Genomic DNA, 25,452 nt, shown 5'->3' on the forward strand with positions numbered 1-25,452 from the left:
TTTCGTCAATCAGTTATATTCCTGGGCAAGGTATTTTAACAAGTCACTGGCCACCGGGAAATGAAGGTAATTTATAGAAAACTGTCAGCAGATCATGGTCTCCTGGAATTGTGCAGCACAATGCTGGCTGGCCTCTAATTTTTTTCTTAAAAACCTCAATACTAAATCCATCCCAAGTAAACTTCAAATCATTCCCTTAGACACACTGTCCATTCCCATTAAACCAAATAAAAAAGGAAATTCCATAAAGAACAATGAAATATATATTAACATTTTCCTTTCTGTCCCTTAAGCTCCCTGAATTTAAGTTCTCTTAAAATTTCTGTGTATTGACTTTATATCAAGCACATGTAGATGACAGTAAATTGGATTAAAGTAAAATGTAGTAGGTATTCTAGGGAAGAGACCATGAAAGAAAGGAACTACTTTTTATGTTGAAATTGGACCCAATTTTAGAGTAGCAAAATTATATTTCTTGAAGTTATCAAATTAACCATGATCTAATGAATGACTAACAAACCACTTAGTATCCTGTGGCTGAACAGGTTACTGTGTTAACTGCAACACAGTAACATTATTAGTGGTGTTTAAATTCAAAATCATGTATATTTTAGTTTACACTTGCATTTAGCTCACTCAGAGTTAATTTTCAAACATAAGGTTCAACTCCTGTTATTAATAATGTGCTATGTTCTGTTAAAGTTTTTATTTTCTTCCTAATTCTGAAAATACTTCTAATAATTCCAAAATGGCATTTCGTCAAATGGAAAAAATAATGTGGCAAATCAAGACCAATTTCTTCTTTCAAAGTTAAGCTAGTACTAAACCAGACTACTAGCCAAAACATCTTCATGAAAATTAACTAGAGAGTTGGTAGTTCTCTGAAACTTGTATAAATTTTATTTATTACTGAAATTACTAAAATCACATTGAAACACATTAACGACCCAAACCACCTATTAGGAAAAATTCCTATGGGCATCCAGTCCCCTTGATTGAACTTGGTTAACAAAAGAGGCAAAAGACATAGTTTGTGTTGAAACCTAAGATTCAAATGCTAAGTGTTTTTAAGCTGTTAATAAAGTATGTACCAATTCCAAGTACCAAGTGTAATCAAAATTCAAATTCATGGGTTTACTCTTAATAAGCATCAAAAGCAAATTCTGTTCACTGAATCCTCTTACTTTTGATTTGCATAATGCATTCTAAGAGTATTATAACGAGGAAAAAAACTATCCACCAAATGCATCATGTTCAAAAATGCAATTAACATTTCAAAACCACATGTAAAAGGGAAAATACCTGAAAAGTTAACTCTATTAATAAAATTACTTGATACAATATTATCCTGTAGATAAAAATACATTTCTTGTATATACATGTAGATTTCTACATGAAAGAAAGGATTCAGCTCCAAACAGAAAAGGGCTGACCCTTGATAAAGACATCCCAGACTGCCAAACTGATGTCACTGTAAGGAGAGCCGAAAACAGAAGGATAAAAGGTAAGTTAAGGGAAGGATAAAAGTTCAGTCACCTGCTTCTGAACAGCGGCAGAGTTGGGTGAGAAGCAGGAGATGAAGGCAGAAATAAGACATAGAAGAAAGGCAAAGAAGGCCTCAATTCTGACCAGAAATGAATGGAGAACCAAGCAAAGTTGAGAACAGATATGACAGAGCTGCAATGAGATGCTTGAAACTAGAATTTGCTGGTTGATAGTCACAGAAGCTCAATTAAATCATCTTAAAGTGGAATTAGACAAAGCATCTAAAATTTCATGGAGAACCAGTATTACAGATAACTCAGCATGGTATCACCATTTAAAAAACTTTCCCAAATAACATCAAGTCACCAGAAGACTTCTGCTTTGGATCATGTTCTTTGAAGCTTAGAAAAGTTCCTGACTGACTGGGAGAAACAGCACAGTGCTCCAAAAAGAAACTCTGCTGAGATGTGTCAGTAACAGAAACTCCATTTGACCCTGGACAGGCCCTGGATCTTGGATTCTTCAAAGTGAGTGAACTGCACCAGGTTTCTTCCAAGTAAAAACATTTTATCGTTCTGTTGACAGTGAATTAAATTGGGATTGTTTAGAACCACCCCAATTTTGGTGGGGGAAGGCAAAGGGGAGAAGTTAATCAAGATAAAGAAACGTCACAGGAATTTCATGCAAGGGTACAGCATTCAAGTTCTTTGTCCCCTGATTAATGCTGTATACGGAAATATCCTATAAACTAAATTTGCCTAACAGAAAAGCTCCCACATCCCAATAGATGAGAATGCTTGCAGTACTGGAATCCTTGATCAATATGAACTACTCACTGTCTCTTCTCAAAGACTCCGTTTTTTCTTTTTCACCCAAATCCTACACTGAAAGACAACCAAGGTGCCAAATGTTAACCACCAGTCAAGTTAGGAATGTTTGAAGAAAATAAATTAACCTTGAAACAAAGAAGCAGATGATTTGGTCAAATTTCAGACATATATTATTAGAAATTAATTACTGGCCCCACCAGGTTAAAGATGAAGGGAGGCCCTGAGAAGTCTACAGAGCTGATATACACACAAGTGAGTGTCACTGTTTTGTTTTTTTTTTAACCTAGTTTTATTAAATATTGCTTCCTTGGGATGTGTTTATAACAACTCCCAGAACATTTTCATGTAAGGATTCAAAGCGGTCATATTAAAATACAGCTTCAATATAAAGTTTATCACAGTTTTACAGTATTCAAAAATGACAGACCTGCCTTAAAAAACAAAACAAAAACCAAAAAAGGACTATTACACCCAAAACATAAGAAAACAATTAAATAAACAAGTTTGGCATTTCATAACTTTAAAGTATAAAACAGAATATTAAATCTATTACTGGCAAACGGACACTGATGTATTACCTACTTTGAAATGTGTCCCATTTAAACACACTATACAAATTCACTATACAAAAGATTGATGGTCTGTTTGATGAAAGAAATGCACCCTGAAATTTTTTGCCAGTTTAGAATATTTAGCTCTTAAAGTCAAAAAAGTCCTTTTTCTTTTTTAAACTGAAGGCTGAATTCAGATTTTTTTTTTGTTGTTTTGTCTCTTTTGTCACCCTTTCTGGTTTAAAAACAATAGTGTCTATGGACGCCCACCAGGGGGCAGTGTAAGATTAGCCATTAAATCACGAACAGCTGCAAATATTGTGCATTCACCTGCAACAGAGAAAAATGGTCATTAGCTATTCGCAATACAGGAAAGATGATGTTAACACACCGGTGGGGGTAGGGAAAATTAAATCTAAAATTAGCAAGAACTTTAAAGATCAAAATAATAGACTAAATTTTAACTGCACAGATTATAGGGGATTAAGCTTTGGTGTTAAGTATCACGTGATACTTGGTTTGGGTTTTGTTTTCTCCTCATGAGCACATTTTGGACAACTCACAGTTAGGTCTGAATCTAAGACAATATGCCTAGAGTTTCTCTACAGAAACACTGGAGCATTGGATAAGCCTTTGAAGTTGGACTTCAAGGCTACTGTTGACCTTTTTTTGCATCTAATGAAAAGATCTAGTTTTATATTTATGCATTAGTTGCAACATCAATGGTGTCCTTCTAATGTTGCATTAAAGGCCAGGTAAAAATGTCTATGACAGCACTGTCTAATAAAACTTTTGTGATGACAGAAATATTCTAAATGTGTACTGTGGTTACTGAGTACTTGTAATATAGCTAGTGTGACTAAGGAACTGAATTTTAAATTTTATTTGATTTTAATTAACTTAAATAGCCATATGTGGCTGGTGGCAGTTATACTAAACAGTGCAGTTCTGTGACATCTTTTGTTTTCCTCAAATTTCAAGGAAATGGTCAACTTCTGGAGTTCAACGTTAAAATCAATTAATACAAAAATAGTGATTTTCCTTAAAAACACTTCGCCGGGGGGGGGGGAAGTGATGAGTTTGGGAGGAGAGGGAGGCTGAAATATGTTTCACCAACAATCCAAAACCAAGATTTATTTGGGGGGGGGAGGTTGGGGGAGGCTTATGATTCATCTTCTCAATTTCCCCTTTGCTCAAAGAAACCAAATGCCCTGCCTCTTACTTCTTGCATATAATACAAATATTTCAATACAGTAAACCCAAACCAGCTGTAAATACTATAAACCCCAAACTGGATCCCTTCCCTAGAATGTGGCCTAACGCTCCAGTGGCTAAAAAAAGCAAGGGAGGTGAAGACCTCAATGAATAATGGTCTTCTGGCAAAGGGCAGGCAGTGATCCTGTGCAAGTTACTGCAACCTTCTCTTCAACCACTGGAAAATTAAGGTACAGAAAGAAAAAGCCAAAGGTTTATTAACTAGTCTAAAGTACAAATAAAAGAAAAAAAAAGAAAAACACTTGCAAAATATCCCATCAATTTCTTAAATAAAAGAAGTTCTATCCTCTTCTTTTAAAAACACATTTTCATTATTGATATGTAGAAAAATTTGCTGGATCCCAACAGGATTAAAACATTGTCCTTTAAACTTTAAATTCCATGAGACATAATGATAGTCATCCACTTGTGAAGGAATGGTGTCTATTATCAAACTTATACTAAACGGCTACTTTAAAAATACTGATAGCTTTAAACCTTGATTCTGAAGGACTTATTTTGAGCTGAAAGAAGAAAGAGATAAGTCAAAGGATGAAAGCAGAAAATTGTAAGAAGTAGAAGAAGCATTACAACAAAAGAAGCACACCCTTCTCTACTGCCCAGTGCGTTCCTTATAAATTAGACTTAGTGAGAACTTGCCTATGTACACGATATGGGGCAACAAATAGCTAAAAATATAATTTCTCCCATGATTCCTGTGTCTAATCAGATTTTGACACTGTGGTACCTAAAAATGTTTCAGAGAACAACTTTCCCTCATTTAAAAACATAATTCTGTTATCATACTATTCTAAGCAGAAAGATATAGAGGACTTCCTTAATATTAGAAATGAGCAAAATTAAATTTCCTTCATGTCAGAAACAAGCAGAATGGAAGACAAGTTCTCTTTGCTGAGCTGTACGTTTTATAACCAAAAATTTAGCACTACCAGGAGTTATGTGTTAAGACAGGCTACTCCAGTATTGAAGGAACCTTGTTTATCTGCCAGAATCATTCTGGTCTCCTCGAAAATGTTCAGTTTGAGAGCTTCATTGTGCACTTGGTGAAAAGGTTCACTTGCACCCGCCTGACACTTATATAAGAAGCCCAAAAAGCAGTGATGCCATTTGTATCAGCTTTTATTCTTCACAAAACATTTAGAAGGTACAGAACTTTGAATGATATTATTCTATTCATGATTGAACCATGAAATATGAGAAACCAACATGCATTTTAATTTGGTGATGTACAGAGTGGCAGGTATCGATGGTGGGGCAGGAATTCACAGCCATGGAAAATTCTATCATCCTAGCCTAGGGCTTTGTGGCAATGTATGCTATAAATACAAGCTTCTGGCATTAGCAACTGGGTCAGTCCCAATAGTAAATCACTAACAAAAATAAAGTCCAGGCAGCAGAGACATGGACAAAACTGAAGAACCAGTGAGAAAGGAAGAAAAGCGACAGGCAGACATTAAGAGGCCACGGCAACCAGAGCTCTATTACTAGGACTAGGGGGCGAGGTGGGTAAGGAGGGAGCAGAGGGGAGAAGGAGGATCTCTCAAAAGAACGTTTGTAACATATATGCAATAGAACATCATCTACCGGTCATGTACCTTGTCGTGGTGGGTTCATCTCTGCAAACCTCTTCAGAATGTTGCTGACCATCATGGGAGCAGCAACAGAAGAGTTCTGCTGTCTGGGAATGTCTGCCTGCTGGGTGGTACCTGAAGCCATGTCATAAATGATTGGAACTATAATACTAACAGGTTCTTGGGGAGGGACTGATGTTTTCTGAGTTAGCTGAAGCTGTAGACAGACAACACACACAAAAGAGAATAAAAACATAGTAAGAAAATAAAACACTTATTTAAATGTATCAAAGGTACTATCATTTACTCTACTGTCAGATTAAGATACACCAAGCAAGAGAAAATTAAATATAACAAGAAAAGTGACAAACAACTGAATATTATGATTAAGACGCAACTGTGTCACACAATTATCTAGTTGAATTTATTTCTTACTAAAGGAACCAGGATTACACGAAGCCTAAACTGACATGTAAGGAACGTGGGCCTATATTTGGCAGCAACAGATAATTTCTGCAGTTATCCAAAAGATGCTCTACTATCCTTAAATGGCTTTTCCTTTAGAAGCTCTGCATGTGTGTGTACGTGTACACACACACAAACACATACACACACACACACACCCCAGGTGGTACTTACAAAAAATAGCATTTTGGATTTCAGCACCACAGCAGGCGTCCCAGGAGGTGCAATTGGTGGTGCGCTGGGAGGGATCGTTAGGCAAAACTGAACATTCCATTTTAGCTGTGTTGCCTGGTCAGGAAACTGTTTTGGAAAAAAAAAAAAAACATGAAAAAGTCATATGAACATTTAAAATTATATTCTAGTGTAGGAGTCTGAAAGGTTAGATGGAATTTTATTTTATACTCAATTATCAATACATCATAAAGTTGATAATGTGCATTTTTTTCAAAGGAAATATACATGTGAAGTTACTAACTCAAAAGTCAGCTCTGGATTTATGTTCCCCTTCCTTTCCTCCTACTTCATTAATTCCCCAGGCCTGTGGATTCTCCCTCCTCAGTGTCTCTGACATCTGTTCCCTCCTCCTCTCCATTTTCACTGATGTCACTGAGCTCAGGGCTCTGTTACTTCTCCCATGGCCCCACCAAAGGTCCCTTACAGCAGCTGCCTCTCCCAGTCCATCCTTACACCACTACCAGACAGATGTCCTAGAGCCTGGTTCTAATCTATCTCACAAATGTTCAATGACATGCAGTGATCCATGCTGTCGCACCCCCCCCTCCGCCTAAGGACCAACACTGGCATTGAAGGCATTTTTCTAACTGGTGCCAATCTAAACTTCCAGTCTCATTTCCAACTCCTTCCCTTAAAAAAACTAGTCAAACTGCATTAATAATTTTAAATTATAGCCACTGGTGCTTTTTTAGCCACATAAATATTTACTCCTTTAAAAACTCAAATGGATTTTTTAACATAATGTTTCCTATAGCCTATCAGAGCAGAAGCCAAATGCTGAGGCTATTTGTTACCAAAGGAACACTGATTGCTGTCCCAATATTAAAACACCAACTGAAAAAAGGAGTAGGGTACTGGGAACTATCCAAAGCAATATTAGAAACATTAAAATGAAAGGACTACTGTAAGATTGGAAGAATAAATTAGCTTCTACCTGGATTTCAGCTATATAATTGTATACTTTCATAGGAAAGAAGAGGTGTTAAAAATCTCCCCAGAGAGGACAGATTTTTCAGTAAATGGCATTAGGGCAATTGGGGCATGTGAAAAAGCTGGATCTATGTCTCACCATTTGACATCCAGATATATTTTATTTTATGTCAAGCTTTTTTAAATTGAAGTATAGTTGATTTACAATATTGTGTTAAGTTTCAGATGTACAGCAAAGTGATTCAGTTATATAAATATATATGTATATTCTTTTTCAGATCCTTCTCTATTATAGGTTATTATAAGATATTGAATATAGTTCCCTGTGCTATACAGTAGGTCCCTGTTTATCTATTTTATATATAGGAGTGTGTATATGTTAATCCCAAACTCCTAACCAAGATATATTTTAAACGGATCAAATATATAAATAAGTAATTTACAAAATATGTCCATAATAGTATTAGAAGAAGCCATGGGAGGATTATTTCATGATCTGGTAGTAAGAAAAGTATATTAAATGTATTTGTTTTTATAAGAGGGAAGCCACTGGTAACCTGGGTTGCCTGTGGGGAGGGGGATTAGACAGCTGGACAGGGATGGATGGAAATTTCCCACTGTATCATCTTGTTCTAAATTCAAAAGACACAAGAGGATAGTGTTACCTTTCCAAAGACAAATAAAATTTGTTAAAAACTAAGAAGAATGCAAGAGAAAAATGGAAGTAATAAATGGGTGAAAACCAACATAAAGCGCTCCCACCAACTCCAACCTCCTCAGACCGACCTGGCTAGAAAAGTTTGAGTGTCTCTATAACTTACCAGCTCTAGCTTCATAATATGCACACAGTCCCTCAGGATGTGTGTAGGAGCTCCTAACAGCTTGGTGAAAGCTATTAATGTATTGGCTTTAAACGGCGGTCCTGCAACCTACAAGGATAAATAAAGCAAGTTAAGTTACTCTTCATTCTACCTTGGGTCTTCTGTTTTCTTGACTGTTTTAAAATTATGCATTAATAAACACATACTCTTGTTTCAAAGAATTTTTCCAAAACTTGAAGTTCATCAGGTTTCCACTGTCCTGCATTTTCAGGTGTTACTTTTAGCTGAAGTGTTTGGTTGGTTTTGGGACTAAGGGCTACTCTGCATTTCAGCGCATCAGTCTTAAACATGATCACTCCAGGTTCATTGGAATTTATCAGCTGTAGCTGCAAAACAAGAAGGATGATTCAAATTAACATGTGAGACAATATGTAAGTCAAAGAGAAAATGAAAATGTTAACTACACAATCATTTCAAAAGGAAAACAACTAAGTTGATACCTGGTTCCAAAACAAAGGTACCTAGGCACTGAGCACTAGCAACTGCTAACCACGTGGCAGAGAGGCATTCAGACATTATGCGTCTCTTGATGGAAGCACATTGACACTACCTATGAAATATTCTTGCAAAACAACCAACTTAAGCCTGAATTCAGTAGTTAGATCCACAGCATTGATCAATATTACAGAAATATGAGGGTCAAAAGAACATGTTCAACGATTCCAAAGGGATACAATCAGCAAGATCCAGATGTGAGAAACTCTACAGGACAAATGATATGGCTTCTTCAACAAATTATTTAATGAGAAGTAGAAGGGGAACCTATAGCTTAAAACGGACTTAAAAACATGTATGGGTTCTGATTCAGATGGCAAAAACTGTGATTAACTTGGGAAATCCGGACACCAGCTAGATATCTGATGATAAAGAAATTGTATTTATGGACGAAATGATGTCAGGAATTTGCTGTCAAACAATCTGGGAGGAGTTATAGATGAAACAATACTGGTGTGAGTTCAGTGTTGAAGGGGAGTGATGAGAAGAGACAGGTTCATTATATGATGCTCTCTACTTTTATATATGCTTAAAATTGTCCACAGTAAGTTTTTTTTAAAATGGCACATTAGAAAAAAGAGAACAAAGAGTTCAATTACAAAATGTCAGATTTGGATTGGGACCTTATGCTAGCCCAGGGGTTGGTAAATCTTTTAGGTTCTATGGTGTCTGCTGCAACTAGTGAATGATGTAGCTGAGAGCAGCCACAGATAGTATGTAACTGAATGGGTGTGGCTGTGTTCCAATAAAACTTAACAAAAACAAGTGGAGGGCAGGACTTGGCCCCCAGGCCCACAGTTTACTGACCTCTGCCCTAGCCAAATATGTTGATTATGCAGATGAGCAAAATGAGGTTCCAGGGGCTGAAAGTTTACATGGCCTTTAAGTGGCAAAGGTGAGGCTAGATCACAGGTCTGATGATTACCGTTTTAAATGCTAATTTATTCAACTTATGTTAAAACTTTTATTTTTTTTCAAGTTTGAATATAAAGGTTGCAAAATAGCTTGGTGCCATCTGTGGAGTGGCTATTTTAAATATTCACCAGTCTGACCACCTCATTAACATAAATATCAATAATAATAATACTATTAATATTAATATTATTATTATTATATATAACTAATACGTAACTGAATACCAAGACATTATGCTAAAGGTTTTATATAAAGTATCTCAAATTCCCACAACTGCGGTGAGTTAGACAGATACTATTATCTACTGTTACCAAAAAGGTGAAGAAATCTGCTTAAGCTCATAGCAGCCAGTGGCATGGCTTGGCTACAAACCAGGGCCACCTGATTCTAGAACTGGTGCCCTCAACTCTGAACTATCTCCTAAGGGTATCACCACTAGGAAAGGCTAGAAGTCTTTTTCTATAAGCATTTTAAATCAACTCAATTGCTCATGTATTTAAAAAGTGGCTTTCATCCTTGTGATCATAAATAACTTTATGATCACAGATTCAAAGTCAGCCTGCCTACAAAAGCACTCGAGGGCAGGCAGCTATTTATATGCTAGTCTCTGCCAAGCCAGATCCCAGGCGCACTTGTCCTACGGTATTATGGGGACCCATCTCCAGGTCCATGTTAGTTAGCCACAACACGGCAAATTATGAAATGAAGGAATCTGTTAATGTAAGAATGGAAAAGAAAATAGTGGATCCATTTTTAAATGCCAGGACAGGGGAAAAGCATAATTCTAACAAGCTGGTTAAAGGAGGTGAGGGAATATCACTTTAGTTTGGATCCTATTCCATGGGGCAACTTAGCATCTGCTTTGACAGTCACCACTTAGGAGTTCACCAGGTACCCACATACCGTTTCCTGTTGAATAATTCTTTGAAGGTGTCGTCTCATGATGACCGATCCAAGGAATCTCTCAAGCGGAGAACAAAGGTAACTACCTGCCAGGCCAGGCACGAGGCCTGGCGTTGGAGAGGGCAGCAGGAGAATGTTCAAGGCACTGTGAGTGAGGATGGTAGGTATGGAGGCCGCCCAGGAGCGCTGAGGTAGTTTACGAGGCGGAGGCATGTTTGTTGGCATCGTTTGGGAACCTTTCGGGAAGGAAAACATCATTACTTTTTTAAACAAATATATACTATCTCATTCTTCCTTGTTTTGCTTTTATTATAAATCTTTGCTATTCCAGAGCAATTCATACTGTTTCAGTTACTCCTTGTGGTGTAACAATCATATATTAGCTTCCTTATAGTTACTCTCCTCCCTGTAGCCGGGTCCCCTGCAATGCGACCTTGTGGTAACTCCTTCAAGGAGTGCAGTCTATTTCTTTACTTGGAATCTGGGCTGGCCTTGTGACTTGCTGTGGCCTACAGAATGCAGTAGAAGTGACACAGTGCCAGTTGCAGGCCTGAACTTCCACTGACTCTCTTGGAACCCTGTCTAGCCACCAGGTGAACAAGCCCATGATCAAGTTATGAGGCCACATGGGACAGAGAGAAGTCAGGCCCCAGCCAACCCAGAGCTGACTACAGATGCAGGAGTGAGCCAGTAGACCTTGGAAGAATCACCCAACTGGGCTCAGCCTAAACTGCCAACCTGATGAATGGCAAGCTAACATATGATTATTATTTTAAGCCACTAAAAGTCACGCAGCAAAAGCTAGCTAATATATTTGTACAATTCTTCTCTTCTGTGTTAATTTGCATAACTTTGTCAGTTACCTTTAGGTATCTTTTAAGGTCTAGTATTGCAGCTAATTTAGTAGTCATAACAAAGGTACAGACTCACCTTAGAAGACTTCCACAGGAGACATTCCCCTTACATTTTGCCCAACTTTGCAAATTAACTATTGTTACAACCAATTAACTAAATAGATAAAAGTTTATATTCAACATCTTGTAATAACCTTTAATGAAGAATATGAAAATGAATATATGTATATATATTCATGACTGGGCCCTGTGCTGCACACCAGAAAACACATTGTAACTGACTACTTAAAAAATTTTTTTTAATGGAAAGAAGTTTAAGTTATTAAGTATCCTTGTTATTAAGTCATGACCTTCAAATGTGACGATGAGGACAGAACGATTAAAATAGGTCATTTGTTGGTTATCCAAAAAGCATAAAAATGTCCATGACACTTACTTGTTCCAGCTCGAGGGGAATGAGAAGCATCTGGAACTGGAGAATGTAGTGATGGATTGGCTGGTGACATTCCAGGCATGCGTGTTGCTGGTGAGGGGCCAGACACTTGAGGAGACCCTGGCCAGTTCCCTGCTCGTCCACTTGGTGACACCATAGTGTATGGAGAACTAGGGTCCAGGGCTCCTGTAAAGAAGAAAACAAATGGTATTTGATAATACCTGATAATCTGAAAAGTATTTGATAATAATCAAATGCTTACACCCTATCTAGTGATAATTTTATTTTTTCTTTCAGTAAGGTATTTCACTGAAGCATGATACTTCTTAACATGACACATTTGAAACTCTATTTTGTGTTACGTATTTTTTTAAACTATGTATTTTTTTAACATGATACAAAAATTAGGAAGATAAAAGACTGAGAAAGGATACAATTTACCGTCACACAAACTTCAAGATGTATAATATGTAACAATTTACTTTACACTATGTAACACTGTATGTTTGAAAATATTAAGCAAAAAAACTCAAAGCTTCTTTAAGGGCAGACATCTTATATATTTAAACTAACCATGACTAATTATTTTTTTATTCTACTCAGAGAAGGCTGACGAGAGGGAAAATTTCCATTTTCTTTATTTAGTAAATGGTACAGTGACTAAGAAATGAACCAAAATTCAAGTTTTGAAAGCAGTGACTTCCTGAACAATCTGATATTTAAATTTCATCCTGTAGATACCTTTGACATATTTACACCCCTTTGTAACCAAATGACAAACTGAGAAAATACTTCTACCATATATCAGGGAGTAAATGGTCCTTGTTTAGAAAACTTACAAATCAGTAAGAAAAAACACAAGAATATAGGCAAAAGATACAAACTGGCAGGCATAAAATAAGAAACACAAAAGACCAATGAACATAAAAAAAGTTCAACTTCACTAATAATCAAAAAAACACACATCAAACAGTAAGATGCCATTTTTTACCTATCAAAATGACCAAGATTTTTAAAAATCACAATACCCCGTGTTGACAATGATGGAGGAAAACAGACATTCTTGTACGATACTAGAGGAAATTGGTACAGCCTTTCAGGTGAGCAATTTGCAATATGTTTCAAAAGCTTTAGAATTTCTCAAACCCTTTGAGACAGCAATTCCACTTCTAGGAACTTACCTAAGAAAATAATCATGTGAGCAGAGAAGACACCATTTTTAGTTGTGAAAAAACAGAAACATTCTAAATGTATTAAATCAGTTAAATCACAGTATGCCCAGACAAGGGAATACTATGAAGCCCTTTAGTATGATGATGTAGAGTTTTTACTGACAGAAATGTTCCTGCAAATATTAACAGTGAAGAGTAAAATCACAGACGCCACACAGCTGTAAAACCTTAAGAAGCTCTTTCTGTTCGGATTTGGCATGGTATTCCTGATACAGCTAAGTGACAGAAGCAAGGCACCGAACACGGTGTGCAGCCTGCTGCCATGTGTGTAAAAGAGGAGGGGAGAACACTCCGCTTAAAACATCTCTGCAAGAATGCATGAGAAATTAACAGCACTAAGTGCCTCTGGGAAGAGGAACTAGGTGGTCGGTGGACCAGATAGGAAACACTTCACGGGATCCCTCTTCTATTCTTGATCTATTTGAACCAATTCAAAATTGAACTTTTGAGTTAAAAAGTTTAAAAATTCAAGTCTCAAAACAATACATTTGGTAGGGTCCCAATTTTCAGGGGGTGGGGGGAGCAGGGGTGGCAGTGTTTGAGAGGGGAGACAAGAAGATGGGGAGGGAGCAAGCCAGAGCCACAGAGATCAGGGCAGGCAAGGAAGCAGAGGGTGCGTGACAGGCCGAGCGAGGTGGGGAGAGACAGTCCGAAGCAGGCAGACTAACTGGTAGATCTCTTGTGGTACGATTAGGAAAAATGTATTTTCTTTTGCTATTTCCCCAATACACAAGTGCTAATTTCGCAGTAAGAAAATTTACTTAACAAAAATTATTTTCACATTAAACTCTTATGCTCTAGCGATTTCCGTGTATGGACTCACCATGTGGACTAGCAAAACTGGCCCCTGGTCCTATTGAGATTCCATGCGAGGATGGGGGAGGAGTTGGAACAAATGATGCTGGTGATGGGGCTCTCAAAGCCCCACTGGGGGAGCTGGCGGCATGCAGATTTCCTAATAAAGGAAAATAATTATAGATGATCTTGCAGGACACATACTATGTCCTGTCTAAGGGCCCCAAGTTAAGACTCTCTCTACAGACTAACGAAACAAGTAGTAAAGCTCCCAAAAGCAGCACAAAGAAAAACTGGAACCATGTCATTATTGAAAAAGAGAGAGATCGAGTCCATGGGGGCCCGAATTCTAGCTCTTACATTGACTGACTTTTTTTAAAAAAAATATCTAGTATACTTTTTTATTTACTCATTCAACAAGTAGGCATGAACATCCATTTCATGCCAAGCATTGTTGTAGGCACTGGGGACACAGTAGTTAAGAAGAGACAAAAATGTTTGCCCTCCTGGAGCTTACTTCTAGAAGAATGAGAAAGACAAATACATGTCAGGCTGTGAGAAGTGCTGTGGATAAAACCAGGGCAAGGTAAGAGGGCTTTATCGTGTAGCGGAGGAGGTGGGTGCTGTTCTATATAGAACAGCCAGAGACCTCTCTAAGAAGGGCTGTGTGCGCTGAGACATGGAGTGAGGATAAGGCAAGGGGATATCCAGGGAATACGATATCGAAGGCAAACCGAAGAGCAGGGGGAGGCCAGTGTGGCTGGAACAGCATGAGCAAAGGGGGAGACAGGGAAGGGAAGATTAGGTCAGAGAGGTGGGAGGAGGGTCCCAGATCACACAGGGACTTGGAGGCCACTCTAAGGACTTAGGGTTTACCCGGAATGAGGTGGGAAACCATTGCAGAGTTTGGAGCAGCAGAACCATGAACGACTGTTCCAGAAGGACCACTCTAGCTGCTGTTGAAACACAGACTAAAGGACAGGGGGCAGGAGCGGGGAAACCAGTTAGAGGCAACTGCAATTACCCAGGTCAGAGACTGACTCAGGCAAGGGTGAAGGCAGAGAAGGTGAAAAGTGGTTAGATTCTGGATAAATTCTGAAGATGGAACTGACAACAAATTTGGTAACTGACTGACTGTGGGTGTGAGAGAAGAGAAGTCCAACACGACTCCTACAGCTCTGGCCCAAGTAGCAGGAAGGAAGAAGCTGCCACTTGCTGGAAAGGGGGGGGGGTCTGTGCGAGGAGCAGCACAGGGTGGGTTGGGAGGTGTTAGGAGTTTAGTTTCAGCCGTGCTTGAGTTTCAGAGGCTGACTAGGCATCCACATGGAAATGCTGGACAGAGAGCTGGAAAATACAGGACTCGAGTTCGGGGGAGAGGCCTAGATGGAGATATTAAAAAACTGGGAGACGTGAGCTTAAAGCTGGTATTTAGCCACAAGACTAGTATTTTAGGGTTATGAAGTGGGAGACTATGGCTACCAAAACTATGAATGCAACGTTAAAATCCTTGCTACATTACCCTAACTATCCTCAGTATCAGCAGCTTTCAAATTTTCTACTACTAAAGAGAATTTTATATTTTTAATTTTGTATTTTTGTATTTGTATTTTAAGAGAATTTTGTATATTTAATACCTAATGCAATATTAATTCAATATAATATGAATTCGATATTAACATATTTAATTCAATAAATATGTTAATCAACTTAATTACCTTTAAGTAATATATTTACATATTTAGCTGTGTGATCTGGACAAGTGACTTAACTTCTCCATGCCTCAGGTTTCCTCTGTAAAACGGGGATAATAATAGGACCTATGCCACGGGTTTGCTGGGGGGGATTAAATGGGTAAAGTGCTTAGAGCAGGGTTTGGCACACAGTAGGCACTACATACCTATCTGCTACTGTAATTATTTCAAAATAATCATCTCTCCTTCCTTGTATGCAAAGCCAGTCTCATCTCACATCCAAGAAACCCCCTCCCGTCAGGTTCTGGGACGCTGCTTCCCCCATTTTCCTCCGTGCTTCCCCCAATGCCCCTTCTCAGGCTCCCACACCGTCTACTGCTGGCGCGCCATGGGGACTGAGTTCACCCACCCACTCGGGCTTTGATGACCTTCAGTGACATGACAGTGACTTGCACGTCTTCTCCTGGGGTCCAAACATCTCCTATGAGCAGGGAAGGGATCACCTACCCCAGAAATCTGACACCTGCCCTCCAAGCAGGTTGCTATCAGGCTTGCTGCTGAATTCCCAGCACCGTGTGCCATTAGACACAGAGCAAGTGCTTAAGACATACCAATGAATTTAGTGTTCAGTTAAAAGTAAAAATCTGGCATTCTCCAGCAATTTTTACAGCGCCCTTCATGGGGCCACCAACACGGCCATTTTGTTTGGACACGCAGGCTGTATGTGCACTGGCTGACTCTGAGGGTGGGGCACCGTTCACATATACCGGGCTTTCCGCAAACTTCTTCCTGTAAGGCAGCTTTTCTGTTAGGGGTTGTTGCAGTGGGAAAGCAGCCACAGACACTATATAAATGGGTGTGGCTGTGTTCCAATGAAACTTTACAGAATCGGGTTGTGGGCAGGACTTGGCGCACAGGCCCTAGAGTGTCCACCTCTGACATAGATCGTGTTGTGACTATCTTAGAGCAGTGCCATGAGTCTGGCTCTGGGTGACAACACCTCCACTTGACTGAAACCTTTTCAAGTGCTCCTGAATCATGAACACAGATTTCACAACCCTGCCATAATGAATGAACAGTAAATATCCAGCCACAGACAAGCAAAGGAGTTCTCTCTGACATCTAAGGCTACATGTATAGTGCTGCTCAGTGTGTGTGTGTGTCTATTTTGGATCTGGAAGTTGAACAAGACAAGGGAGTAAGTCATATCTTACCTGGAGACTGTGTGTGCATCATAGAGGGAGACTGGTTAACTGTGCTGTGGTAAGATGTAGGGGGTGAAGTAAGAGGGTAAGCGCCGGATGACCCTGGCTGCTTTGGAAATGGCTGAAAAGAAGAAAATACATGTTGGTAAAATGGCCAACCACATAGAGTATGGGAGTGTGGCTTTCCCCAATAAAGAGCTACAGTGTTAACATTTATACATGTCACTGGTTACCAAACAGGAAATGAGAGGTACGAAAATGCCCAAAACACATTATCAATAATGCAAGTTTCTAAAAACTCTGACTTTTAAGATGTTTTAAAAGTAGCAACATTCTCATTCCTGACCCTGCGGTCCCATTGCTTATATCCTTCAAGATGTCTTTTGCTCATTTTATCTACCATATCACTGACTTATTTATATTATTTACCTACCATTTCATTGATTCTAAGATAATTTTCTCCCATATTTTAACATTTCTGAAATCAGGATGTGTCTTCCAATTCATGGCACGTCACAGTTTAACCGACAGTGTTGTTTGGGGCAGTACATAACACCAGTGTGCCTTACACTTGGTGGAGTTTTAGTCAGTGAAATACGGTAGTTTAACCTGACCTCTACTCACCTTTACCTTCATCTCCAGTAATGAAAATCCAAGCACAATGTAATCCTTCCCAGTCTACTTTTTAAAGTTGAGGTATGAATCACATATAGTGAAGTACACAAATTTTAAATGTATAGTCTGATGCCTCTTTTTAACAATGTAACTGCCACACAGATCAATATGCTGAAGGACGTTACCAGAACCCCAGACGCCTCCCTCATCCACCTTCCAAGTCTTTATCGTCCCCCTGAAGGTAAGCAATACTCTGACTTCCATCACTCAAGCTTGGTTTTGCCTGTTTTTGTTTCTCACATAAATACTGGATGTACTCATTAGTGTCTGGCTTCTTTTGTTCAACGTTATGTCAGTGAAATCCATCATGTTGTTGCATGTAGCAATAGTTTATTTTTTCTTTTCTGTGAAGTATTCTACTGTATGAATATACCCCAATTTACTCAGTCATTTTACTGCTGCTGGATATTTGGGTTGTTTACATTTTTTGGATAATGTTGCTATGAACATTCTTGTGTTTTTTTGGCTGCATCTCTGTTGTGTATATACCTAAGGTAGAACTGTGAACTCAGAGTCATGCATAATGTTCAGCTTCAACACCCTAGAATACTGCTAAGCACCACTGCAAGGCAGCTGTACCATTTTACGAACCTCACAATAGTAAGGGAGAGTTTCAGTTGGTCCTAATACCAAATGTTGGCAAGGATTATCAATTTTTTTTCTTAAAGCCATTTTTGTGGGTATGGGCTATTATCTCACTGTGATTTTAATGTGTATTTCTGTGATGCCAGATGACGCTGTTCACCTTTTCTGTGTTTAGACATAAACACATTTAGACATCCTCTTCTGTGACCACGTGGATGATCACGTGACAATATTTTAAGTGCACGAGTCTGAGGTTAATGCTACTTTTGGTACTTTTCATTTCCCATCACTGGAAGCCTCCTCCTCATCTCCCTCTGCCACTATTTCTTCATATGGATTCCTTGGGCACCTTGGACCCACCAAGGATCTCCTTGCCTTTCAACAAAGAATCCCAGACATCTGTAGAACCTGTTAAGTTACACAAATGTGATACTGTTTGGAATTTCAGCTAGACATCACCTGTTGCTGGGGTGGTGGCTGGAGCTGTGAGATTAAAGAATCCATCATATCTCCTCCAATGGGAGAAGGGGGATTATCGTCCTCATTTACAGACCTTCTCCGAGCATCCTGATTGCTGTCAACAAACATATTCAGGAATGTCTGTGGATATAAAAAGGTAAAATTTAGATTATTTTACCTAACTTTAGTCAGATATTCTTTATTATTTAGAATATGTTAACAGAAACAAACATATGTCCATCTCTGAAATGTAAGTTTGACAGATGGTCACTATTGTTAGGTTAACCTAGAAGAGACAGTGATCATTTTGAAGGAAGGGGGGAAATTGAGGAAAATGGTTAACTACAACAATAAAAACAACATCTAAGTTAAAATGTATTATGTGAGCAGAAAGTTGAAGAAAGAAGTACACCCTGGCACCTTTCAATGCCAGGTCAAAATATTTTCTTATTAATTTCTGAATCAGAAATGGGGAAAAGAATAAAGAGTTGCATGGTAGGCATAAAAGTAACTTCAGTGACTTGGAAAATTTCCTATTCAGTCAGAGTGCTCACTTTTTAAGCCAGAAAATAGGAAAGAGGAAAACTGAATAAAGGAACTAAGCTATCTTTTCCCTTTTTACGTGACTTAATCTTAAACCATCAAGAGTGGGACAAGTCTTGTTTTACAGTGTATGTTATCAAAAATTAAGCAAGACGACCAGAATTTGTGCTCAAGCAGATTCTCTTTGTTTTAATATACTCCACTCTCCAAATCTTAAAAAATATAGATTATAAGCTTATCAGAATTACTAAAAAGCTTTTAAAGGTCTGACTTCCAATTAAAGATGATAGCTACACAACACACATTTCATCCTCTCCCAACACCCCACTGAAAGTCCTAAAAAATTTTCTTTAGGCAATAAGCCACAAAGACAAAAAGAATAGAAGAGGAAAATAGCAAGAAATTCTGAGAGGCTGCAGAGCAGATGGCTGAGTGGTAAACTATCTGCTGTGAGGACACTGTATCCTAAGCAAGCAGTGGGGAAAGCCAAGAAGCAAAGCTATTTCCGTCCAGATCCCCAAGATACATAGAAACTGGCAGCACCAGATACCTCTGGAAATGGGGATGAAAGTGAGACTAAAAGCAGAAGGACCAAGTGAAAGTCTCTTGAAGAGACAGTGAAACCCTCCCAGAGCCTCTGTCACTCCCACTGAGTTAGGCTGACCACTACCACCTTGGTGGAGGGTCTCTGATTTGGGGGATTCTAGAAATCTGTTGAGATAAGGGGTACCATAGTAAAAATAAAGATTAAAATTTACATTCTGAATGCTGAGTTTCCTTCTCTTATGTAACTGGCCCAAAACTGGGAGCCAGATGATGCACAGTATCTATGCAGTCTTGATACTCTTCTCTGGGCACTCACACCAGCCCAACAGAAAGACCTAAAGGTACTGACATTGGGAGTTACCCAATGAAATGGCCCAAGCAGATCATCCTGCAGTGAAGAGCACAACAAGTCTCACTTTTCAACAAAAGCAGAGTTAAGAAACACTTAATATATGAAGAAAAATACTAATATGAAAGAGATGAAAACAAAAAAAGGTGGATGAAATAGAGATTATGTAGGAAGAAAAGAGGTTAAGAGAAGATAATGCAGCCATATAGAATATGATGTCATAAAATGAACATTCAGAAACAAAAATGCTCTCAGAATTTTTTTTAAGATGGCACCCCCCCCGCAAAAAACCCCAAAACTTGATGGAAATGAAAAATAGAAGGACTGGAAGGAAAAAGATGAGGAAATCTCCCAGAAACAAAGAAATAAAAAACAGAAAAGATAAGAAAATTAGAGGATAAGTCCAGGATAACCAACATCAGAATAGTAGGGGTACCAAAAAGAGCTAACAGAGAATGCAAAGGGGAAGACTAGAGAACAATGCAAGGAAATTTCCCAGAGCGAAAGGATGTAAGCTTCCAGACTGAAAGAGTCCACTTAGTCACATAAGGTTCAAGAACAGGAACAGGACTGAATGTCTCAATGGTCACAATGAAGCTAGAGGACGATGAAGCAATCAATGCCTTCAAAATTCTTACAATGATTGCAACCTAGAATTCTACACCTAGCCGCTATCTCAATTAGATGAGGGTAAACTAAAGACGCTTTCAGACATACAAGGTCTCAAATTAACCTCCCACGTACCTTCTCCCAGGAAGCTACGTAGAAAGTATTCCACCAAAACAACAAGTGAACCAAGAACAAGACGTGGGGCCCAAGCCACAGGGCACACAACACCATTCTTCTGCAGACTTCTACACTAAAACTGGGCAAAAGGTCTGGAGGACGGTGGAAGAGATTTCTTCAAGATGAAACTGGTAAGGTGTCTGATACATGAACATACTGAGGGGAGAGTTACATATATGGGAGAGACTTTAAGGCTGAGTTACTGGTAAGTATAGAGAGAGCTAAGGAAAAAAAAAGTTAGTAATTCCCAGGAAAATAAAATGTTGAGCAAGACACGAAAAGTAATTACAGGAAGCTTGGTAGAATAGTATTATATATTCATGATAATGTGAACACTGAAAAATTATCTCATCACAATGGCTACCTAACCATACTGCGAGGATGCAGGAAAGGGAGAAGGCATCTGTACTGAGAGCGGCCTGGAAAGGGGAGGGGGCATATAAGAGAGAATTTAAAAAGAATTAAGTCCCCATCTTCCATTGTGAGAAGCAGATAATGCCCTCAACTAAGAAGTCCAACAAACAGCAATGAAAGCTAGCTATTTAGAGGTAAGGATGTAAATACCAAGAGAATGAGCGATGTAAGGGTTGAAAACAGAGCAGAAAAAGGGCAAGGGTAGAACTAATTTTCCAAACAAGCCTTTTGGAACTATTTGACTCTAAACTGTAATAACATATAATTGAGCTATCACACCAAAATCTCCAGGGCTTGTGACCCAGGACCCTACATTTTAAAAAAGTATTATAGTTGAACTAATGATCAGATCTTCTCAATATTTAGTGATAAAGACTACTTTTAAAGTTCCTTGAAACTCCCAATAGCAAATAGCACTCCCTTCAGTATCTTCCACCTTATCCATTTATGTGGTAAGGAAATAAAAGAAAGGACATTTTTTCATCTCATACATATCGGCACAGCACTTTATTAGGACTTCCAACTCCTTCAAAATGAAGTTGCAGAGATGATGAAATAACACGGCTACTCATTACATTTAAACAGGAATTTGCTGCTTTCCCCCCATTATTTCCCCCTCAAAGGAACTGTTCTCAAGATCATATTTATGTTTACGAATGCTATAACACTAAAGTCTGTTACCTTGAGTCCTGGTGCAGGATAAAAACCTTCAACTAACTTGCTGTTATCAAAAAGACTATAGGCCCCGTCCCGGATGGCCACAACGCCCCGGCTCCGGCAGTATATGTCAATGCAGTACATGTTCCTGAAGGCCAGTCTGATGTGGGTGGACGACTGCGGCAGGATGGAGAAGCACTGGTAGGCAGTGTTGGTTCTCTGGGTCAAGCCCAACATCGGCACAGTGGGCAGCTTGTTGATGGCATTCAATGGAGCCTGAGTATCAAACAATACCTACAAGGAACAAACGCAGTATCAGCAGCCAATTTCTGTGCAAATGCTAAAATCTCAGAATTTTCAAGGTATAATCACCACAAATTAGAGTGTCCTTCTGGCATTCTTCATAAAATCTTCTGTCACTGAAGACAAGTTAAGGCCACATGATTTTTTGAGGAGTTTTACGTCAGACATTCAATCTTATTTTTAAACGTAAAACAAACTTAATTACCTGTAATAACTGAACCACATTTGGTGTTTTATTGAACATTTCTTGAAGCTGATGGAGAATGGTATTGTGACAGTTACTGCATCCTGAGTTTGGACCAACAGTTCCCAAAGAAATGTGAAATTTCTGATGTATGGAATTCCACTGGATACTAATCTAAATCAAAGAGATTACACGTTGCAGAAAATGAGAAAGGAAAAGATTCAAGCAGAAGGAAAAAATCATGTTTAAACAGTAAGGCAAAATGCCAAAGATCTAAATGAAGTCTTTTTTGAAAGCAACTCATAAGACTCTAAACTCTAGACGTGCTGTCACTACTGACCAGTATATTCGCTGAGCATGTGTGTATTAGACAGCCCACTTCTACTAAATAAAACAGAAAGAGAAGGTGCTAAAGAAAAACAAATTTGACTAAAATCATCAGTTTCTTGTTTTTCAATTTTCTCTTGAACTGAGGAAGAGTCACCCTCTTTAGGTGAGCACCATCACAGAGGGAAAAGAAGTGAGCCCAACACAGACGCCACCTTCAGTTAACAGATTTTAAAACACTCAAGTAATTTCAGGTATTACTTTATGTGGAAGAGTCCAGAAAAAAGCCAGCTGGCTGAATTTACATATTAAATTTCTAGGACTTTACATGTGAAGTGGGGAAAAAAATAAGGAACTATAGATTATGGGGAATACCTTCAAGATTAAGATAGGATCAAACAACGTTAATAATCCTGTGACTAAAAGCAGACATACCATATTGTTCAAGACCATTGATACATAATCTTCATTATAATAATCACTCTGCTAAGCAGATTTGAAATCAGTGAAGGAAAAAAATACAGACACCAAAAGCACATTACCTTGTCCAAAACTCTTCAAGAATACATACACCAAAGAGGGTAGAATTTTTGTTTTCAATTTTAAAGAGTTAATAAGCATCATAGCATACTATATTTATATCAATAAAATATTTAAAAATTACCATTTTATCCTTAATTTTTACTTGAGCCCTCAATTATTTCAAGAAAGTTTTCACGATTTTTGAATTCTTATTTTTTAAAAAAAATGTATGAGAGGAACTTCAGTTTTAATTAATTCACAGACTTACTGAGCTTCCCTTGGTGGTTCCATAACACAAGATAAGCTTTCGGTAATTATAAACACGAACTTCTGAGAAAATGTTTAGATGTGTGGGTATGTCTAAACAGGAAGAAAACAAGAAGGAATTTAAGATTATGCATGAAAAATTTAAAAATATATATTTAAAAAGAGGGCATCTTGGTAATATTATATGCCTAGATAGAAAAGTCTCTATATATCTTAATTTAAAAAAAAAGAAGGAAGCAAAAAAGACAGCACAGCATAAACAGATAGTAGGCTTCCATTTCCATTCCTACAAAAGGGCAGGGGTGGAGATGCCCTGAAGCAGTATAGCACAGGGGTTATTAGGGAGTTCCAATTCCCTTCCAATGTCCTTCATGAGCTACGTAAACCTCAGCAAGCTTCTTTTGTCTCTATGATTTGTTTTTCTTCATTTGTAAAATGAGGAATAATAAATTACCGACCTCATAGGGTGATTGTGAGGACTGAATGGGTTAATGCCAGTAAACTATTTACTATATTGGTATGGCGCATAGTAAACCCTCCATAAGTACTAGTACTATAACCTGGCACACCTGTGTGTGAACATTGCTGAATGCATAAGAAACCTAACAGTGGTTGTCTCGTGGGGAAGGAAACTTAAGTCTGAGCTGAAAGGGAAACTTACTTTTCATTAGATATACTTATGAATTCTTAATTTTTATTTTTTTACAATGTGCATGTTTTAATTCTTCAGTTAAAAAAGGTGTTGGGGTGTGGGGGGGATGCCTTTTTCCCCCCAAAAAGGAAAATTATCACTTGTACCTGGTAGAGAACGTGCAAATTCCAACACACACTCATATAATCGTGCAATGCTATTCCAGTCATTAAGGAACATTTCAACCACTTTTCTACCACCAACGGGTTCAGACAACAGGTTTTCATATGTCAGATAAACATGCCGGGATGGTCCTACAGGATTAAATGAGAAGATTAACAGTAATCAATACTGAAAGAAAAAAATCCAGAAATATGCAAAGACAAAGTGTGTGAAGGATCTTACCTTGCTCCCTGGTAGAAGTGCCATTAAGTGGACAATTTGCAAACACTAACTCTGCCACCCATGTGCGGTTATTTCTACCTTGTAATCGGAAAGTGCAATCGAGCAGAGAGCGGTCCAGAGCCTTTTGGGTTTCCTCAGTTACTCCCTTACAGGGAGGAATTCTGGTGATGAAAGATAGCATATGAAGTGGACTTCATATCATAGAAAGACAAAAACACAATTTACACAATGACAGGCAGGGTATCATATTAGAACTTTGGTTCAAGCTCCACTACTGGGCACCTTCTGCAAGAGAAGGAAGCAATTCATAGAATTCACAGCAATTAATAGCATTTAACTCACTCCCATTCATAACAACATGGATTAGGACACTCATTTTAACAAAGCGATTTGCCTTCATCCTTAATCTTGTTGTTAGAGAAGACCAAAATTCTTCGGAATGAAAATCAAAGATACTGGCTTTCTATGAAATCTACCCAGCACATCCTGAAGGAAAAGCTAAGGGGAACAAAATACTTGTAAAATCACTCTGAAGACAGGATGATACAGTGGAAAGAACAGGGGCTTTGGATGGTCAGGGACATGCATTCTAATTCTGACTCAGCCACATTTAACCTCTCGGAATTTCAGTTTCCCAACTATAAAATGGAGATAAATAATTACCTAATGGGTCACTGATTGTAAAACATGACAAAACATACATATGTAAAGTGCTTATCGTGGCTGATACAGCAGGTATTCATATGTTAAGTTTCTCCTTGCAGTAAAACCAAGTCTTGATCACTGACTACAGTAACAAAATTTCAGGTTCATTATCCGCCCCTGCCTTCCCCTCCTCCTCTGTACAGGTAACTCATTGTGATGGAGCTTTACATGTATCAACTCATTTAACACAGACATTGTCACTTATATATACCACATGTATAAGAGGAATGTATTAGCTTTGGTGTCTTAAAATACCCAACTGTTTTCTTCTTTCAGCTTTAGGAACTATCTTAATTTGTCATAAAACATTATGGGGGAATATATTTTAGCTTTTTTTTTTCAGTAACAG

General features: G+C 38.3%; 1 protein-coding gene across 5 annotated transcripts in view; it reads right to left on the reverse strand.

Annotated features, from left to right (window-relative positions):
• Nucleotides 1-877: 877 nt before the first annotated feature.
• MED14 (mediator complex subunit 14) overlaps nucleotides 878-25,452 on the reverse strand; it is a 61,760-nt gene continuing 37,185 nt past the window's right edge. For 4 of the 5 annotated variants that reach the window (XM_072956803.1, XM_006211826.4, XM_072956802.1 and 1 more), the window contains exons 17-31: nucleotides 24,399-24,559; nucleotides 24,161-24,307; nucleotides 23,364-23,455; nucleotides 22,268-22,420; nucleotides 21,784-22,053; nucleotides 18,465-18,605; nucleotides 16,755-16,866; nucleotides 13,878-14,009; nucleotides 11,826-12,008; nucleotides 10,536-10,771; nucleotides 8,369-8,548; nucleotides 8,163-8,270; nucleotides 6,352-6,477; nucleotides 5,737-5,929; nucleotides 878-3,196 (exon numbers count right to left, since the gene is read on the reverse strand). In XM_072956803.1, coding sequence (XP_072812904.1) covers nucleotides 3,123-3,196; nucleotides 5,737-5,929; nucleotides 6,352-6,477; nucleotides 8,163-8,270; nucleotides 8,369-8,548; nucleotides 10,536-10,771; nucleotides 11,826-12,008; nucleotides 13,878-14,009; nucleotides 16,755-16,866; nucleotides 18,465-18,605; nucleotides 21,784-22,053; nucleotides 22,268-22,420; nucleotides 23,364-23,455; nucleotides 24,161-24,307; nucleotides 24,399-24,559 — 2,308 coding nt within the window. In that variant the 3' untranslated portion in view covers nucleotides 878-3,122. The remainder of the gene's footprint in view (nucleotides 3,197-5,736; nucleotides 5,930-6,351; nucleotides 6,478-8,162; nucleotides 8,271-8,368; nucleotides 8,549-10,535; nucleotides 10,772-11,825; nucleotides 12,009-13,877; nucleotides 14,010-16,754; nucleotides 16,867-18,464; nucleotides 18,606-21,783; nucleotides 22,054-22,267; nucleotides 22,421-23,363; nucleotides 23,456-24,160; nucleotides 24,308-24,398; nucleotides 24,560-25,452) is intronic. The other variant, XM_031671288.2, reaches the window with a different exon arrangement.

The sequence above is a fragment of the Vicugna pacos genome, chromosome X (genome assembly GCF_048564905.1).
Source record: "Vicugna pacos chromosome X, VicPac4, whole genome shotgun sequence".
In the NCBI taxonomy this organism is placed as follows: domain Eukaryota; kingdom Metazoa; phylum Chordata; class Mammalia; order Artiodactyla; family Camelidae; genus Vicugna; species Vicugna pacos.